The sequence below is a fragment of the Mesoplodon densirostris genome, chromosome 2, assembly GCF_025265405.1.
Source record: "Mesoplodon densirostris isolate mMesDen1 chromosome 2, mMesDen1 primary haplotype, whole genome shotgun sequence".
NCBI classification, from domain to species: Eukaryota; Metazoa; Chordata; class Mammalia; order Artiodactyla; family Ziphiidae; genus Mesoplodon; species Mesoplodon densirostris.
Genome location: NC_082662.1, coordinates 127,903,675 through 127,925,185, shown reverse-complemented (window position 1 = coordinate 127,925,185; position 21,511 = coordinate 127,903,675). Strand labels below are relative to the sequence as shown.

General features: G+C 38.3%; 1 protein-coding gene across 4 annotated transcripts in view; it reads right to left on the bottom strand.

Moving 5' to 3' along the window:
* AKT3 (AKT serine/threonine kinase 3) overlaps nt 1-21,511 on the bottom strand; it is a 406,674-nt gene that overhangs the window by 155,511 nt on the left and 229,652 nt on the right. For all 4 annotated transcript variants that reach the window (XM_060090902.1, XM_060090903.1, XM_060090905.1 and 1 more), the window contains one exon: nt 6,534-6,665. In XM_060090902.1, the coding sequence (XP_059946885.1) occupies nt 6,534-6,665 (132 nt within the window). The remainder of the gene's footprint in view (nt 1-6,533; nt 6,666-21,511) is intronic.

Below are 21,511 nucleotides of genomic sequence, written 5' to 3'. Positions count from 1 at the left end.
ATAACTAATAAATAAATATATATTTTTTAAAATACAAATTATAGTTATGAAGTAAAGAATTCATGAGAATTTAATGTACAGAATGATAAATACAGTTAATAATACCATAATGTATATTTGAAACTTGCTAGAAGAATAAATCTTAAAAGGTCTGACCACAAAAAATAAAGATTGTAACTACGTGTGGTGATGGATTTTAAGTAGAAGTATCGTAGTGATCATTTTAGTTTTATTATTCTAGTATCTTAAATTTATTAAGAATGCTTTTCCATTCCATGATTACATAAAATTTATGGGCACAAATAATCTATGCTAATAATCTATTCTATTCACTATTTTGTTTAATAATAAAAAACTCAGAATGTTGGAGGGAAATATCAAAAAGTATCACTACTTCCTACAGCCCGAAGAGAACGGCTGCTTCGGTCCCAGGCAGCGCGGTGCTAAATCTGAGCTCTTAGCTCCAGACTGCAGAGCGCGCAGACAGATCTCCGCAGTGGCTGCTCAGGAAAGAAGCCCAGGGGCCCCCAGTGAACTTACGGACTGGTGAAAGTAATGGCCACTTATTGAGCACCTGTGAATCAGCCGGGTGGATGAAAGGCTCTCGGTGCTGCAGCCGGGAGCCAGTGCTGTGCCTCTGAAGTGGGAGAGCCAACTTCAGGACATGGGTCCACAAGAGACCTCCCAGCTCCACATAATATCAAGCAGCGAAAATCTCCCAGAGATCTCCATCCCAACACCAGCACCCAGCTTCAGTCAACGACCAGCAAGCTACAGTGCTGGTCACCCTATGCCAAGCAACTAGCAAGGCAGGAACACAACCCCACCCATTAGCAGAGAAGCTACCTAAAAACATAATAAGGCCATAGGCACCCCAAAACACACCACCAGACGTGGACCTGTCCACGAGAAAGACAAGATCGAGCCTCAACCACCAGAACACAGGCATTAGTCCCTCCCACCAGGAAGCCTACACAACCTACTGAAACAACCTTAGCCACTGGGGTCAGACACGAAAAACAACGGGAACTACGAATCTGCAGCCTGCAAAAAGGAGACCCCAAACACAGTAACATAAGCAAAATGAGAAGACAGAAAAACACACAGCAGGTGAAGGAGCAAGATAAAAACCTACCAGACCTAACAAATGAAGAGGTAATAGGCAGTCTACCTGAAAAAGAATTCAGAATAATGATGGTAAAGATGATCCAAAATCTTGGAAATAGAATAGACAAAATGCAAGAAACAGTTAACAAGGACCTAGAAGAACTAAAGATGAATCAAGCATCGATTAAAAACACAATACATGAAATAAAAAATACTCTAGATGGGATCAATAGCAGAATAACTGAGGCAGAAGAACGGATAAGTGAGGTGGAAGATAAAATAGTGGAAATAACTGATGCAGAGCAAAATAAAGAAAAAAGAATGAAAAGAACAGAAGACAGTCTCAGAGACCTCTGGGACAACATTAAACGCACCAACATTCGAATTATAGGGGTTCCAGAAGAAGAAGAGAAAAAGAAAGGGACTGAGAAAATATTTGAAGAGATTATAGTTGAAAACTTCCCCAATATGGGAAAGGAAATAGTTAATCAAGTCCAGGAGGCACAGAGAGTCCCATACAGAATAAATCCAAGGAGAAATACACCAAGACACATATTAATCAAACTGTCAAAAATTAAACACAAAGAAATCATATTAAAAGCAGCAAGGGAAAAACAACAAATAACACACAAGGGAATCCCCATCAGGTTAACAGCTGATCTCTCAGCAGAAACTCTACAAGCCAGAAGGGAGTGGCAGGACATAATTAAAGTGATGAAGGAGAGAAACCTGAAGCCAAGATTACTCTACCCAGCAAGGACCTCATTCAGATTTGATGGAGAAATTAAAACCTTTACAGACAAGCAAAAGCTGAGAGAGTTCAGCACCACCAAACCAGCCTTACAACAAATGCTAAAGGAACTTCTCTAGGCAAGAAACACAACAGAAGGAATATACCTACAATAACGAACCCAAAGCAATTAAGAAAATGGGAATAGGAACATACATATCAATAATTACCTTAAATGTAAATGGACTAAATGCTCCCACCAAAAGACACAGACTGGCTGAATGGATACAAAAACAAGACCCATATATATGCTGTCTACAAGAGACCCACTTCAGACCTAGAGACACATACAGACTGAAAGTAAGGGGATGGAAAAAGATATTCCATGCAAATGGAAATCAAAAGAAAGCTGGAGTAGCAATTCTTATATCAGACAAAATAGACTTTAAAATAAAGACTATTAGAAGAGACAAAGAAGGACACTACATAATGATCAAGGGATCAATCCAAGAAGAAGATATAACAATTGTAAATATTTATGCACCCAACATAGGAGCACCTCAATACATAAGGCAAATACTAACAGCCATAAAAGGGGAAATCGACAGTAACACAATCATAGTAGGGGACTTTAACACCCCACTTTCACCAATGGACAGATCGTCCAAAATGAAAATAAATAAGGAAACACAAGCTTTAAATGATACATTAAACAAGATGGACTTAGTTGATATTTATAGGACATTTCATCCAAAAACAACAGAATACACATTTTTCTCAAGTGCTCATGGAACATTCTCCAGGATAGATCATATCTTGGGTCACAAATCAAGCCTTGGTAAATTTAAGAAAATTGAAATTGTATCAAGTATCTTTTCCGACCACAATGCTATGAGACTAGACATCAATTACAGGAAAAGATCTGTAAAAAATACAAACACATGGAGGCTAAACAATACACTACTCAATAACGAAGTGATCACTGAAGAAATCAAAGAGGAAATTAAAAAATACCTAGAAACAAATGACAATGGAGACACGACAACCCAAAACCTATGGGATGCAGCAAAAGCAGTTCTAAGGGGGAAGTTTATAGCAATACAATCCCACCTTAAGAAACAGGAAACATTTTGAGTAAACAACCTGACCCTGCACCTAAAGCAATTAGAGAAAGAAGAACAAAAAACCCCCAAAGCTAGCAGAAGGAAAGAAATCATAAAGATCAGATCAGAAATAAATGAAAAAGAAATGAAGGAAACGATAGCAAAGATCAACCAAACTAAAAGCTGGTTCTTTGAGAAGATAAACAAAATTGACAAACCATTAGCCAGACTCATCAAGAAAAGAAGGGAGAAGACTCAAATCAATAGAATTAGAAATGAAAAAGGAGAAGTAACAACTGACACTGCAGAAATACAAAAGATCATGAGAGATTACTATAAGCAACTCTATGCCAATAAAATGGACAACCTGGAAGAAATGGACAAATTCTTAGAAATGCACAACCTGCCAAGACTGACTCAGGAAGAAATAGAAAATATGAATAGACCAATCACAAGCACTGAAATTGAAACTGTGATTAAAAATCTTCCATCAAACAAAAGCCCAGGACCAGATGGCTTCACAGGCGAATTCTATCAAACATTTAGAGAAGAGCTAACACCCATCCTTCTCAAACTCTTCCAAACAATTTCAGAGGAAGGAACACTCCCAAACTCATTCTACGAGGCCACCATCACCTTGATACCAAAACCAGGCAAGGATGTCACAAAGAAAGAAAACTACAGGCCAATATCACTGATGAACATAGATGCAAAAATCCTCAACAAAATACTAGCAAACAGAATCCAACAGCACATTAAAAGGATCATACACCATGATCAAGTGGGGTTTATTCCAGGAATGCAAGGATTCTTCAATATACGCAAATCAATCAATGTGATACACCATATTAACAAGTTGAAAGAGAAAAACCATATGATCATCTCAATAGATGCAGAGAAAGCTTTCGACAAAATTCAACACCCATTTATGATAAAAACCCTGCAGAAAGTAGGCATAGAGGGATCTTTCCTCAACATAATAAAGGCCATATATGACAAACCCACAGCCAACATTGTCCTCAATGGTGAAAAACTGAAACCATTTCCACTAAGATCAGGAACAAGACAAGGCTGCCCACTCTCACCACTCTTATTCAACCTAGTTTTGGAAGTTTTAGCCACAGCAATCAGAGAAGAAAAGGAAATAAAAGGAATCCAAATCGGAAAAGAAGAAGTAAAGCTGTCATTGTTTGCAGATGACATGATACTATACATAGAGAATCCTAAAGATGCTACCGAAAAACTACTAGAGCTAATCAATGAATTTGGTAAAGTAGCAGGTTACAAAATTAATGTACAGAAATCTCTGGCATTCCTGTACACTAATGATGAAAAATCTGAAAATGAAATCAAGAAAACACTCCCATTTACCATTGCAACAAAAAGAATAAAATATCTAGGAATAAACCTACCTAAGGAGACAAAAGACCTGTATGCAGAAAATTATAAGACACTGATGAAAGAAATTAAAGATGATACAAACAGATGGAGACATATACCATGCTCCTGGATTGGAAGAATCAATATTGTGAAAATGACTCTACTACCCAAAGCAATCTACAGATTCAATGCAATCCCTATCAAACTACCACTGGCATTTTTCACAGAACTAGAACAAAAAATTTCAAAATTTGTTTGGAAAAACAAAAGACCCCGAATAGCCAAAGCAATCTTGAGAACGAAAAAAGGAGCTGGAGGAATCAGGCTCCCTGACTTCAGACTATACTACAAAGCTACAGTAATTAAGACAGTGTGGTACTGGCATAAAAACAGAAAGATAGATCAGTGGATCAGGATAGAAAGCCCAGAGATAAACCCACGCACATATGGCCAACTTATCTTTGATAAAGGAGGCAGGAATGTACAGTGGAGAAAGGACAGCCTCTTCAATAAGTGGTGCTGGGAAAACTGGACAGGGACATGTAAAAGTATGAGATTAGATCATTCCCTAACACCATACACAAAAATAAGCTCAAAATGGATTAAAGACTTAAATGTAAGGCCAGAAACTATCAAACTCTTAGAGGAAAACATAGGTAGAACACTCTATGACATAAATCACAGCAAGATCCTTTTGGACCCACCTCCTAGAGAAATGGAAATAAAAACAAAGATAAACACATGGGACCTAATGAAACTTCAAAGCTTTTGCACAGCAAAGGAAACCATAAACAAGACCAAAAGACAACCCTCAGAATGGGAGAAAATATTTGCAAATGAAGCAACTGACAAAGGATTAATCTCCAAAATTTATAAACAGCTCATGCAGCTCAATAGCAAAAAAACAAACAACCCAATCCAAAAATGGGCAGAAGACTTAAATAGGCATTTCTCCAAAGAAGATATACAGACTGCCAACAAACACATGAAAGAATGCTCAACATCATTAATCATTAGAGAAATGCAAATCAAAACTATAATGAGATATCATCTCACACCAGTCAGAATGGCCATCATCAAGAAATCTAGAAACAATAAATGCTGGAGAGGGTGTGGAGAAAAGGGAACACTCTTGCACTGCTGGTGGGAATGTGAATTGGTGCAGCCACTATGGAGAACAGTATGGAGGTTCCTTAAAAAACTAAAAATAGAACTACCATATGATCCAGCAATCCCACTACTAGGCATATACCCTGAGAAAACCATAATTCAAAAAGAGACATGTACCAAAATGTTCATTGCAGCTCTATTCACAATAGCCCGGAGCTGGAAACAACCTAAGTGTCCATCATCGGATGAATGGATAAAGAAGATGTGGCACATATATACAATGGAATATTACTCAGCCATAAAAAGAAACGAAACTGAGCTATTTGTAATGAGGTGGATAGACCTAGAGTCTGTCATACAGAGTGAAGTAAGTCAGAAAGAGAAAGACAAATATCGTATGCTAACACATATATATGGAATATAAGAAAAAAAAATGTCATGAAGAACCTAGGGGTAAAACGGGAATAAAGACACAGACCTACTTGAGAATGGACTTGAGGATATGGGGAGGGGGAAGGGTAATCTGGTAAAGGTAAGCTTTTGACAAAGCGAAAGAGAGGCATGGACATATATACACTACCAAACGTAGGGTAGACAGATAGTGGGAAGCAGCCGCAGAGCACAGGGAGATCAGCTCGGTGCTTTGTGACTGCCTGGAGGGGAGGGATGGGGAGGGTGGGAGGGAGGGAGATGCATGAGGGAGGGGATGTGGGAACAGATGTATATGTATGACTGATTCACTTTGTTATAAAGCAGAAACTAATAAAAAAAATAGAAAAAAAAAAAAGTATCACTACTGTAATTAGTGATATAGGTCACAAATATATAGTGAAAACATTATCCCAAACACACAAACATAGAATAAATATTTCCCTCTCAAATGAATACAAATAGATTCTAATAGTCAGATGATATTACAAACTTCGAAACTTTTAATACTGTAAATAAATATTAATATACAGATATTATTATAGCTGTAGCCTACAATCAACGTTTTGGTTATTTAATGGAATTTCTACACTTTAGTCATGTGCATGCATGAACACACACACTTGTGGACACCATAAACAAAAATTTAATAATCAACTCTAGTAATCAGTTACCTTGGCAATAATAACTTCTTTCTTCAGAATCTTCATAGCATAGTATTTTCCACTTGCTTTCTCTCGAACCAAAATAACTTTCCCAAAAGTGCCTTTACCTAGTAGTTTCAAATAGTCAAAATCATTCATTGTCTGAAAAATACAAATGAAAATACATAATATAAAACATTTGATACAATTTATTTGTAAACTTATATGTATATATTTGCATTATCTACTCAAAATCAAATTTTACCAACTTCTAAGCCCACTTAAATGATGAAGAATCAGAATGGCATTGGCCTTCTCATCACCAATCATGGATGCTGGAAATAATTTAAGCAATTCTCAGATAATGGAGACAATAATTTTAAACGTAGAATCTCACAACTACTCAAATTGTTAGTAAGGGCAAAGGGAAAATAAAATCATTTTCACTCACTTCCAAGAACTCAAGTTTCTAAGGATTTAGTAGTGCCACTACTCCCGGACAATGTGACAATCAAAAATGTCCTCCACAAACATTTCCAAATATATCTAAGAGAAAAGGATCGAAGGGAGTGTTTGAGAATGTACTATAACATAATAAGGATGGACTCCAAGAAAGAGAAAGATACATGTATAAGAAATGTTGAAAACAATTCTGGAGCCCAGTGCAAAGAAACAGAAGAACAACAGCAGTATATCTTCTGAGAAAGCAACTGGTCCAATGCAGAAGGAGTCATGGAACTCTAAGAATGTCTTTAATCTGCCTGTTTTCAGTTTCATTTCTCATTCTCATTTCTAAGTAGTAGGTGATTGCCAGGATTTTGCCAAGCGCAATTACTATTGCTCCCCATAGCCCCCGCTATGAATGCTTTTCCTACTCTATTTATCCACAAACATCCAAAATTTTGAAAATGTTTCTCCACTAGTGTCCTTCCCTCATACAGCTTTTCATTTTTATGGACTTGTCCCTTTTAAAAATTCCTATGCTATTATTTTAATAGGCTTTTAGATGAAAGATGAGGTATACTCAGTTTATCATTTTAAACTTAAATTCAGTTTAGAGGGTTTTAAAAATAACAATTTAAGGACCTGGGGTTTTACCCTACCAACAATCAGAAGTTATTGAAGATTTTTGTGCCTTTTTAGAAGTATTTCTTTCCTCTTTACCACCCATTTAAAGTAAATGTCAGAAATGTCTCAAACCGATGACCTCAGCTTCTACCTTAAGAAACTAGAAAAAAGCAAATTAAACCCAAAAGAATGAGAAGAAAAAAATAATAAAGATCAGGGCAGAAATCGATTAGGGACTTCCCCGGTGGTCCAGTGGTTAAGAATGCATGCTTCCATCGCAGGGGGTACAGGTTTGATCCCTGGTCAAGGAAGTGGATTCCTACATGCTGTGTGCATGGCACAATATAGCCAAAAAAAAAAAAAAAAAAAAAAAAAAGAAAAGAAAAGAAGAAGAAGAAAGAAAAGAAAAAAGAAATCAATTAAATTTTAAGAAGAAAGAAAAGAAGAGGAGGTCATGATGGCAGAGGAGTAGGAGGACATGGAGTTCATCTCTCCCTATAAGTGCATCAAGAATACATCTACAGGGCTTCCCTGGTGGCGTAGTGGTTGACAGTCTGCCTGCTGATGCAGGGGACATGGGTTCGTGCCCCGGTCTGGGAGGATCCCACATGCCACGAAGCGGCTGGGCCCATGAGCCATGGTCACTGAGCCTGTGCGTCCGGAGCCTGTGCTCCACAACAGGAGAGGCCACAACAGTGAGAGGCCCACATACTGCAAAAAAAAAAAAAAAAAAAAAAAAGAATACATCTACAAATGGAACAATTCTCACAGAGCACAGGCTGAAAGTTAGCAGAGGACCTTGGTCACCTTAAAGGACAAGAAATCCCCACGTAACTGGGGAGGATGAAACAAAGAAGAAGCAAAAAAGAAGAGAAGAGATTGCCACACCTTGGGAAGCCCCTCACCAGCAGGGAGATCAGCTGGCACAGAAGGGGAGTTTCAGGGACTATTGGAAGAGAGTGCAGCACCCGGTCTGTGGCAGGCAGGACAGAGTGAGAACTACACAGATGGTCTGTGCCACAGCCCTGTGTGCCCCAGCCTGAGACATGTGTCCCAGTGTGGAAAGGGGATGGGTGCTGGAATATGGGGTTTGGGGAGCAAATCCGGGGAGAGGATTGCTGTTGGCTGTGAGGAGACAGCATGAGAAGATGGGAGTGAGGAAATCCACAACTGGGAATGCTTGTGGAGGAAACTCAGACTGCCATAGCAGGAAAGGGCCATTGTTGAGTGGCACAGAAGGGGAGGAGCTGCCATTGCAGCCTTTCTCCCCATGCACTGGCCCTTGCCTCCCTGGGCACTAAGAAGGGCCCCCACTGGGGCTGGCTCTCTCGCTGCCTCTGGCTTCCCTACGTGCCTCATCAACGCCAGGGAAGGCTCTCTTGCACCCGTGGTCGAACACTACGAAGGGCCACCACTGGGGCCAACTATATCATGCCCGCGGCCACCAGTTTTCCCAGGCACCTGTCGTCACTAGGCGTCCTGTGACCCTGGCTGCTACACAGCCTCCGAGCACCCTCCTTGCCAGGGCAAACTCATATGCTCCAGGGAAGCCTCACAAGCAGACCCATGTGGGTGACCCACAAGCAGAGGTGGGGTTGTAACCACAGCTAAGCCCCAGGGGACATCAACTAAGGAAGAAAAGCTGAAATCTCTCCTCGTAGCCATGCAAACTGTGAAATGACATCTCCAAGACTAGCCTTGTAAACTCAGAGCCTACAGAACATCTGAACAAACAAGCAGTGATCCCACAGAAAACACAAGCCTAGCTTTAGCAGCTGTAGATTCTGTTGGCACATATATGTGTAGGTTGGGCCAGGCTAAGATGGAGCTTGCGCCATAGCACAAACAGTGGGTCCAGATACATGATTACTGCAATCCTGGGACCTGACTTCAGTGGATCTCTATAAATTTAAGAAAACTGAAATCATATCAAGCATCTTTTCCAACCACAACGCTATGGGATTAGATATCAATTACAGGAAAAAAAACTGTAGAAACCACAAACACATGGAGGCCAAACAATACGTTACTAAATAACCAATGGACCACTGAAGAAATCAAAGAGGAAATAAAAACATACCTAGAGACAAACGATAATGAAAGAATGATGATCCAAAACCTATGTGATGCAGCAAAAGCAGTTCTAAGAGGGAATTTTATAGCGATACAATCTTAACTCAGGAAACAAGAGAAATCTCAAGTAAACAATCTACCTTTACACCTAACACAACTCGACAAAAATAACAAACAAAACCTAAAGTTAGTAGAAGGAAAGAAATCATAAATATCAGAGCAGAAGTAAATGAAATAGAGACAAAGAAAACAAAAGCAAAGATCAATGAAACTAAAAGCTGGTTCTTTGAGATTAACAAAAATGGTAAACCTTTAGCCAGACTCATCAGGAAAAAAGGGAGAGGACTCAAATCAATAAAATCAGAAATGAAAAAGGAGAAGTTACAAAGGACACCACAGAAATACAAAGGATCATAAGAGACTACTACAAGCAACTCTAAGCCAATAAAATGGATAATCTAGAAGCAATAGACAAATTCTTAGAAAGGTACAATCTCCTAAGACTGAAACAGAAAGAAATAGAAAACATGAACAGACTAATCACAAGTACTGAAATTGAAACTGTGATTAAAAAACTTCCAACAAACAAAGGTCCAGGACCAGATGGCTTCACAGGTGAATTCTATCAAATATTTAGAGAAGAGTTAACACTTCTCCTCCTGAAACTATTCCAAACAATTGAAGAGAAAAGAACACTCTGAAACTTGCTCAACAATGCCACCATCACCCTGATACCAAAACCAGACAAAGATAACACAAAAAAAGAAAATTACAGTCCAATATCACTGATGAACATAGACACAAAAATCTTCAACAAAATATTAGCAAATCAAATTCAACAACACATTCAAAGGATCATAAAGATGGAAGACTATGAGGACATGGAGTTTGCATATTCTCACAACTAGGGCACCTACCACGTGGGGGACCACGGAAACCTAAGGGGACAGGAGGAACACCAGAGCAACAGAGTAAGACGTGGGAGGGAGGGAGGAGGGAGGAGAAGTGGAGGCAGGATGGAACTGGAGGCTTGGAGGGGCGGCTGGGGGAGGGAAGGGGTTCCCACTTTTGGGAAGCCCACCCACAGTGAGGGGATCAACAGGGATGGTGAAAGACCATCGGGAGAACAAAGGATTGGAAGGGAATGCGGCCAGTGTTTCCCCTGCCCACTTGGGCCCCAGAAAGCCTGCTGAGGTCCTAATCATCTGATCCTGTGGTTCCCTTCAGCCATGCTGAGCATAAGCCCTGCACCCACCCAGAACCTTACCTCTGCACTTCACACTCCAAGACCCCCTCTGAACAAGTTGGGCGTAAACCCTGCCCCCGCACCTCCACCCAGCGCCTTACCTCTGAACTCTGCACTCCGAGGCCCTCTCCAGCAGTGCTGAATATTCAGGTTGCATGGGTCCTGAGCCTAGGTCCCGCCCCCTGCCTAAACATCGCTCTCAACTAAGCCATGCCCCACCCCCACAGCCAAGGCCTTTTCCAGCATTTTTTTTTTTCTTTTTAAGGTTGTGGTTCCATTTTATTTTGTTGTTTCATTTTAATTTTTATTTTTTTCAAATAAATTTTGAAATTTTTCTGATTTTATTTTATTCTTTATACATTGTTATTGTTCTACCCATTTTGGATTGATCCCGCCCACCTGTTTTTTCTGTTGTGGTTCTGTTTTGCCTTGTTTTCGTTGTTTCACTTATATTTTTCTTTTTCCTAATATATTTTTTCTAATTTTATTTTATTTTTTGTTGTTTGTTTTTGTATTGCTCCTTTTTTTGAATTTTATTTATTTTTTTCTAAGCAGGTTCATATTAGTTATCTATTTTATACATATTAGAGTATATATGACAATCCCAATCTTCCAATTCATCGTCCCCCACCCCGCCCCAACCAGCTGCTTTCCCCTTTGGTGTCCATAACGTTTGTTCTCTACATCAGTCTCTCTATTTGGTCCTTTTTTTTCTTCTTCTTCTCTTTTCCCACACCAGGTGGTTTGAGGGATCTTGCTTCCCAGGCCGGGGATTGGGTCTGAGTTCCGGTGCAGTGTGCCCCAAGCCCAAACCGCGAGATTAATAGAGAACCTCAAACCACAGGAAATATTAATCAGAGTGAGGTCTCCCAGAAATCCTCATCTCAACACCAAGACCCGGCTCTAAACAAATGCCTGTAAACTCCAGTGCTGGGTGCCTTGGGCCAAAAAACCAGTAAGATAAGAACACAGCACCACCCAACAAAAAAAAATAAGACAACAAAAAAATATGTTACAGACGAAGGAACAAGGTAAAAACCTACAAGACCAAATAAATGAAGAGAAAATAGGCAAGCAATATGAAAAAGAATTCAGAGTAATGATAATAAAGATGATCCAAAATCTCAAAAATAGAATGGAGGCACGGATCAAGGAAATACAAGATATGGTTAACAAACACCAGGTAGAACTAAAAAACAAACAGTTGAAGAACAACACAATAACTGAAATGAAAAATACACTAAAAGGAATCAATAGCAGAATAACTGATGCAGAAGAAGGAATAAATGAGCTGGCAGACAGAATGGTGGAAATAACTTCCAAGGAGCAGAATAAAGAAAAGAGACTGAAAAGAACTGAGGACAGTCTCAGAGACGTCTGGGACAACATTAAGTGCACCAACATTCGAATTGTAGGGGTCCCAGAAGAAGAATGGAAAGAGAAAGGGTCTGAGAAAATATCTGAAGAAATTAGAGTTGAAAACTTCCCTAACATGGGAAAGGAATTAGTCAATCAAGTTCAGGAAGCGCAGAGAGCCCCATACTAGATAAACACTAGGAGAAACACGGCAAGACACATATTAATCAAACTAACAACAACTAAATTCAAAGAAAAAATATTAAAAACAGTAAAGAAAAAGCAACAAATAACATACAAGGGAATCCCTATAAGGTTATCTATCAGCTGATTTTTCAGCAGAAACTCTGCAGGTCTGAAGGGAGTGGCAGGATATATTTAAAGGGATGAAAGGGAAAAACCTACAAGCAAGATTACTCTACCCAGCAAGGATCTCATTCAGATTCGATGGAGAAATCAAAAGCTTTACAGACAAGCAAAAGGTAAGAGAATTCAGCACCACCAAACCAGCTTTACGACAAATGCTAAAGCAAATTCTCTAGGCAGGAAATGCAAAAGAAGAAAAATACCCCAAAAAACAACCCCCAAACAATTAAGAAAATGGTAATAGGAACATACATATCGATAATTGCCTTGAAGGTAAACGGATTAAATGCTCCAAGCAAAAGACACAGACTGGCTGAATGGATACAAAAACAGGACCCATATATGCTATCTAAAAGAGACCCTTTTCAGACCTAAAGACACATACAGACTGAAAGTGAGGAGACGGAAAAAGATAGTCCATGCAAAAGGAAATCATAAGAAAGCTGGAGAAGCAATACTCATATCTGATAAAATAGACTTTAAAATAAAGACTGTTACAAGACATAAGGAAGGACACTACATATCAATCAAGTGATCAATCTAAGAAGAAAACACAAAAATTATAAATACTTATGTACTCAACATGGGAGCAACTCTATAAGGCAAATGCTAACAGCCAAAAAAGGGGAAAAAGACAGTAACACATTATACTCAGAGACTTTAACACCCCACTAACAGCAAAGGACACATCATCCAGCAAAAAAATAAATAAGGAAACACAAACTTTAAATCTCACCATAGAACAGATAGACTTAATTGATATTTAAAGTACATTCCACCCAAAAGCAGCAGAATACACTATCTTCTCAAGTGCACATGGAAGATTCTCCAGGATAGATCACATCTTGGGTAAGAAATCAAGCACTGGAAAATTTTTACCAATTGAAATCGTGTCAGACATCTTTTCCAACCACAACGCTATGAGATTAGAAATCAAGTAGAGGAAAAAAACTAAAAAACGCAAACACATGGAGGCAAAGCACTGCAATGCTAAAAACCCAAGAGATCATTGAAGAAAGCAAAGAGGAAATAAAAAAATACCTAGAGACAAAGGACAATGAAAACATGATGACACAAAACCTACAGAACTCAGAAAAAGCAGATCTAAGAAGGAAGCTTATAGCAATTCAAACTCACCTCAAAAAACAAAAAAAATCTCAAATAAATAATCTAATCTTACACCTAAAGCAACTAGAGAAAGAAGAACAAGGAAAGCACAGAGTTAGTAGAAGGAAAGAAATCATACAGATCAGAGCAGAAATAAATGAAATAGAAATGAAGAAAACGATAGCAAAGATCAATAAAAACAAAAGTTGGTTCCTTGAGAAGATTAAAAAAAAATTGATAAACCTTTAGCCAGACTCACTGAGAAAAAAGTGAGTGGACTCAAATCTTTAAAATTAGAAATGAAAAAGAAGAAATTACAACTGACACTGCAGAAATACAAAGGATTATAAGAGACTACTACAAGCAACTCTATGCAAATAAAATGGACAACCTGGAAGAAATGGACAAATTATTGGAAAGGTACAACATTCCAAGACTGAACCAGGAAGAAATAGAAAATGTAAACAGACCAATCACAGTAATGAAATTGAAACTGTGATTAAAAATCTTCCAACAAACAAAACTGCAGGACCAGATGGTTTCATAGGTGAATTCCATGAAACATTGAAAGAAGAGCTAACAACTATCCTTCTGAAACTATTCCAAAAAATTGCAGAGGAAGGAACACTCCCAAACTCGTTCAATGAATCCACCATCACCCTGATACCAAAACCAGAAAAAGATATCACAAAAAAAGAAAATTATGGACCAGTATCACTGATGAACATAGAAGCAAAAATCCTCAACAAAACACTAGCAAACAGAATCCAACAACACATTCAAGGGTCATGCAACATGATCAAGAGGGTTTTATCCCAGGGATGCAACGATTCTTCAATAAACGCAAATCAATCAATGTGATACATCATATTAACAAATTAAAGGAAAACCATATAATTATCAATGGATGCAGAACAACCTTTTGACAAATTTCAACAACCATTTATCATAAAAATCTCCAGAAAGTGAGTGTACAAAGAACCTACCTCAACATAATAAAGGCCATATAACAAATACACAGCAAACATCATTCTCAATGGTGAAAAACTGAAAGCATATCCTCTAAGGTCACGAAAAAAACAAGGATGTCCACTCTCACCACTATTATTCAACATAGTATTGGAAGTCCTAGACACAGCAATCAGAGGAGAAAAAGAAATAAAAGGAAGACAAATTGGAAATGAAGAAGTAAAACTGTCACTGTTTGCAGATGACATGATACTTTACATAGAAAATCCTAAAGATGCCACCAGAAAACTAGCAGAGCTAATCAGTGAATTGGGTAAAGGTGCAGGATACAAAAGTAATGCACAGAAATCTCTTGTATTTGTATACACTAAGAACAAAAGATCAGAAAAACAAATTAAGGAAACAATCACATTTACCATTGCAACAAAAGCATAGAATACCTAAGGAGGCAAAAGACCTGTACTCTGAAAACTATAAAACACTTATGAAAGAAATCAAAGATGGCACAAACAAATGGAGAGATAAACCATGCTCCTCGATTGGAAGAATCAATATTATGATAAGGACTATACTACCAAAAGGAATCTACAGGTTCAGTGCAATTTCCATCAAATTACCAAGGGCATTTTTCACAGAATTAGAACAAAATATTTTACAATTTGTATGGAAACACAAAAGACCCTGAATAGCCAAAGCAATCTTGAGAAAGAGACACGGAGCTGAAGGAATCAGGCTCCCTGACTTCAGACTATACTACAAAGCCACAGTAAACAAGACAGTATGGTACTAGCACAAAAACAGAAATAAAGATCAATGGTACAGGATAGAAAGCCCAGAGATAAACCCACACACATATGGTCACCTAATCTATGACAAAGCAGGCAAGAATATAAGATGGAGAAAAAACATCCTCTTCAATAAATGGTGCTGGGAAAACTGTACAACTACATATGAAAGAATGAAATCAGAGCACTGCCTAACACCATGCACAAAAATAAACTTAAAATGGATTAAAGACCTAAATGTAAGACTGGACACTATTAAATTATTGGAGGAAAACATAGGCAGAACACTTTCTGACATAAATCACAGCAACATCTTTTATGACCCACCTCCTAGAGTAATGAAAATAAAAACAAAAATAAGCAAATGTGACCCAATTAAACATAAAAGCTTTTGCACAGCAAAGGAAACAATAGACAAGACGAAAAGACAACCCTCAGATTGTGAGAAAATATTTGCAAAAGAAGCAACAGACAAGTGCTTAATCTCCAAAATATAAAAACAGCTCATGTAGCTCAACAGACATTTCACCAAAGAAGACACACAGATGCCCAAGAGGCACGCAAAAAGATGCTCAACAGCACTAATCATTAGAGAAATGCAAATCAACATCACAATGAGGTATCACTTCACACCGGTTCAGAATAGCCATCATCAAAACATCTACAAACAATAAATGCTGGAGAGGGTGTGGAGAAAAAGGAACACTCTTGCACTGTTGGTGGGAATGTAAATTGATATGGCCACTGTGGAGAATGGTATGGTGGTTCCTTAAAAAACTAAAAATAGAGCAAGCATATAACCCAGCAATCCCACTACTGGGCATATACCCAGAGAAAACCATAATTCAAAAAGTCACAGGGACTTACTTGGTGGCGCAGTGGTTAAGAATCCACCTGCCAATGCAGGGGACACAGGCTCGATCCCTGGTCTGGGAAGATCCCATGTGCCGTGGGGCACTAAGCCTGTGCAGCACAACTACTGAAGCATGCACACCTAGAGCTCATGCTCCGCAACATAAGAAGCCACCGCAATGAGAAGCCTGTGTTATGCAACAAAGAGCAGCCCCCGCTCACCACAACTAGAGAAAGCCCATGCACAGCAACGAAGACCCAATTCAGCTAAAAATAAATACATAAAATAAATAAATTTATATTAAAAAAGTCATATGTAACCCAATGTTCACTGCAGTACTATTTACAATAACCAGGACATGGAAACAACCTAAATATCTACCAACAGATGAAAACATAAAGAAGATGTGACACATATATATAATGGAATATTATTCAGCCAGAAAAAGAAATAAAGTTGGGTCATTTGCAGTGATATGGATGGACCTACCATCTGTCATACAGAGTGAAGTAAGTCAGATAGAGAAAAACAAATATTATATATTAACACATATATGTGGAATCTATAAAAATGGTACACATGAACTTATTTGCAGGGCAGGAATAGAGATGTAGATGTAGAGAATGGACCTGTGGACACAGTGGGAGAAGGGGAGAGTTGGATGAATTGGAAGATTAGGTGTGGCATAAATACACTACCACCTGTAAAATACAGACCTAGTGGGAACCCGCTGTATAGCACATGGAGTTCAGCTTGGTGGTCTGTGATGACATAGATGGGTGTGATGGAGGCGGGGAGGGAGGTCCACCAGGGAGGGGATAAATATATACATATAGCTGATTCACTTCATTGTACAGCAGAAACTAACACAACATTGTAAAGTAATTATATTCCAATTTTAAAAATTCATTAAAAAATAAAAAGGGTCATACACCATGATCAAGTGGGATTTATCCCAGGAATGCAAGGATTCTTCAACATACGTAAATCAATCAATGTGATACAGAACATTAAGAAATTGAAGAATAAAAATCATATAACCATATCATTAGTGCAGAAAAGGCTTTTAACAAAATTCAACAACCATTTATGATAAAAAATCTCCCATTAGTGGGCATAGAGGGAACATACCTCAACATAATAAACACCATATATGACAACTGCACAGCAAACATCATAATCAATGGTGAAAAACTGAACACATTTCCTCTAAGATCAGGAAAAAGACAAGGATGTGCACTCTTGCCACTTTTATTCAACATAGGCTTGGAAGTCCTAGCCAGGGAAATCCAAGAAGAAAAAGAAATAAAAGAAATCCAAATTGGAAAAGAAGAAGTAAAACTGTCACTCTTGAGAACTTCTGCTGCCAGTGCCCTTGTCCGCACGGTGAGACACAACCACCCCCCACCTCTGCAGGAGAACTTCCAACACTAGAAGGCTTTACTGGTCCTTGTCCTCATGATAAGACACAGCTGGCCCCCACCTCTGCAGGAGACCTCCAAAACTAGCAGGCTGAGCCATGTTGATGAAACGCTCTTGGTGCTGCAGCCAGGAGTCAGTGCTGTGCCTCTGACGTGGGAGAGCCAAATTCAGGACACTGGTCCACAAGAGACCTCCCAGCCCCACGTAATATCAAATGGCGAAAATCTCCCAGAGATCTCCATCTCAACATCAACACCCAGCTTCACTCAATGACGAGCAAGCTACAGTGCTGGACACCTTATGCCAAACAACTAGCAAGACAGGAACACAACGCCACCCATTAGCAGAGAGGCTGCCTAAAATCATAATAAGGCCACAGACACCCCAAAACACACCACCAGACGTGGACCTGCCCACCAGAAAGACAAATACCAGGTTCATCCACCAGAACACAGGCACTAGTCCCCTCCACCAGGAAGCCTACACAACCCACTGAACCAACCGTACCCACTGGGGACAGACACCAAAAACAAAGGGAACTAAGAACCTGCAGCCTGCAAAAAGGAGACCCCAAACACAGTAAGATAAGTAAAATGAGAATACAGAAAAACACACAGCAGATGAAGGAGCAAGATAAAAACCCACCAGACCTAACAAATGAAGAGGAAATAGGCAGTCTACCTGAAACTGAATTCAGAATAATGATAGTAAAGATGATCCAAAATCTTGGAAATAGAATACAGAAAATGCAAGAAACATTTAACAAAGACCTAGAAGAACTAAAGAGGAAACAAGCAATGATGAATAACACAATAAATGAAATTAAAAATACTCTAAAATGGATCAATAGCACAAGAACAGATAAGTGACCTGGAAGACAAAATAGTAGAAATAACTACTGCAGAGCAGAATAAAGAAAAAAAGAATGAAAAGAACTGAGGACAGTCTCAGAGACCTCTGGGACAACATTAAACGCACCAATATTCAAATTATAGGGGTCCCAGAAGAAGAAGAGAAAAAGAAAGGGACTGAGAAAATATCTGAAGAGATTATAGTTGAAAACTTCCCTAATATGGGAAAGGAAATAGTTAATCAAGTACAGGAAGCACAGAGAGTCCCAAAAAGGATAAATCCAAGGAGAAACATGCCAAGACACGTATAAATCAAACTATCAAAAATTAAATACAAAGAAAACATATTAAAAGCAGCAAGGGAAAAAAAAACAAATAACACACAAGGGAATCCCTATAAGGTTAACAGCTGAACTTTCAGCAGAAATTCTGCAAGCCAGAAGGGAGTGTTAGGACATATTTAAAGTGATGAAGGAGAAAAACCTACAACCAAGATTACTCTACCTAGCAAGGATGGCATTCACATTTGATGGAGAAATTAAAACCTTTACAGACAAGGAAAAGCTGAGAGAGTTCAGCACCACCAAACCAGCTTTACAACAAATGCTACAGGAACTTCTCTAAGCAAGAAACACAAGAGATGGAAAAGGCCTACAATAAAAAACCCGAAACAATTAAGAAAATGGGAATAGGAACATACAGATCAATAATTACCTGAAATGTAAATGGATAAAATGCTCCGACCAAAAGACACAGATTGGCTGAATGGATACAAAAACAAGACCCATATATATGCTGTCTACAAGAGACCCACTTCAGACCTAGGGACACATACAGACTGAAAGTGAACGGATAGAAAAAGATATTCCATGCAAATGGAAATCAAAAAAAGCTGGAGTAGCAATTCTCATATCAGACAAAATAGACTTTAAAATAAAGACTATTAGAAAAGACAAAGAAGGACACTACATAATGATCAAGTGATCAAGCCAAGAAGAAGATATAACAATTGTAAATATTTATGCACCCAACATACGAGCACCTCAATACATAGGGCAAATACTAACAGCCATAAAAGGGGAAATTGACAGTAATACATTCATAGTAGGGGACGTTAACACCCCACCTTCACCAATGGACAGATCATCCAAAATGAAAATAAATAAAGAAACACAAGCTTTAAATGATACATTAAACAAGATGGACTTACTTGATATGTATAGGACATTCCATCCAAAAACAACAAAATACACATTTTTCTCAAGTGCTCATGGAACATTCTCCAGGATAGATCATATCTTGGGTCACAAAACAAGCCTTGGTAAATTTAAGAAAATTGAAATCATATCAAGTATCTTTTCTGACCACAACACTATGAGACTAGATATCAATTACAGGGAAAGATCTGTAAAAAATAAAAACAAATGGAGGCTAGAAAATACACTACTTACTAACGAAGTGATCACTGAAGAAATCAAAGAGGAAATAAAAAAAATACCTAGAAACAAATGACAATGTAGACACGATGATCCAAAATCTATGGGGTGCAGCAAAATCAGTTCTAACAGGGAAGTATATAGCAATATAATCCTACTTTAAGAAACAGGAAACATCTCGAATAAACAACCTAACCTTGCATCTAAAGCAATTAGAGAAAGAAGAACCAAAAAACCCCAAAGTTAGCAGAAGGAAAGAAATCATAAAGATCAGATCAGAAAAAATGAAAAAGAAATGAAGGAAATGATAGCAAAGATCAATAAAACTAAAAGCTGGTTCTTTGAGAAGATAAACAAAACTGATAAACCATTAGCCAGACTCATCAAGAAAAAAAGGGAGAGGACTCAAATCAGTAGAATTAGAAATGAAAAAGGAGAAGTAACAACTGACACTGGAGAAACACAAAATATCATGAGAGATTACTACAAGCAACTCTATGCCAATAAAATGGACAACCTGGAAGAAATGGACAAATTCTTAGAAATGCACAACCTGCCAAGACTGACTCAGGAAGACACAGAAAATATGAACAGACCGATCACAAGCACTGAAATTGAAACTGTGATTAAAAATCTTCCAACAAACAAAAGCCCAGGACCAGACGGCTTCACAGGCGAATTCTACCAAACATTTAGAGAAGAGCTAACACCTATCCTTCTCAAACTCTTCCAAAATATAGCAGAGGGAAGAACGTTCCCAAACACATTCTATGAGGCCACCATCACCCTGATACCATAACCAGACAAAGATGTCACAAGAAAAGGAAACTACAGACCAATATCACTGATGAACATAGATACATAAATCCTCAACAAAATACTAGCAAACAGAATCCAACAGCACATTAAAAGAATCATACACCATGATCAAGTGGGGTTTATTCCAGAAATGCAAGGATTCTTCAATATACGCAAATCAATCAACGTGATACACCATATTAACAAATTGAAGGAGAAAAACCATATGATCATCTTAATAGATGCAGAGAAAGCTTTCGACAAAATTCAACACCCAATTATGATAAAAACCCTGCAGAAAGTAGGCATAGAGGGAACTTTCCTCAACATAATAAAGGCCATATATGACAAACCCACAGCCAACATCATCCTCAATGGTGAAAAACTGAAACCATTTCCACTAAGATCAGGAACAAAACAAGGTTGCCCACTCTCACCACTCTTATTCAACATAGTTTTGGAAGTTTTTGCCACAGCAATCAGAGAAGAAAAGAAAATAAAAGGAATCCAAATGGGAAAAGAAGAAGTAAAGCTGTCACTGTTTGCAGATGACATGATACTATACATAGAGAATCCTAAAGATGCTACCAGAAAACTACCAGAGCTAATCAATGAATTTGGTAAAGCAGCAGGATACAAAATTAATGCACAGAAATCTCTTGTATTCCTACACACTAA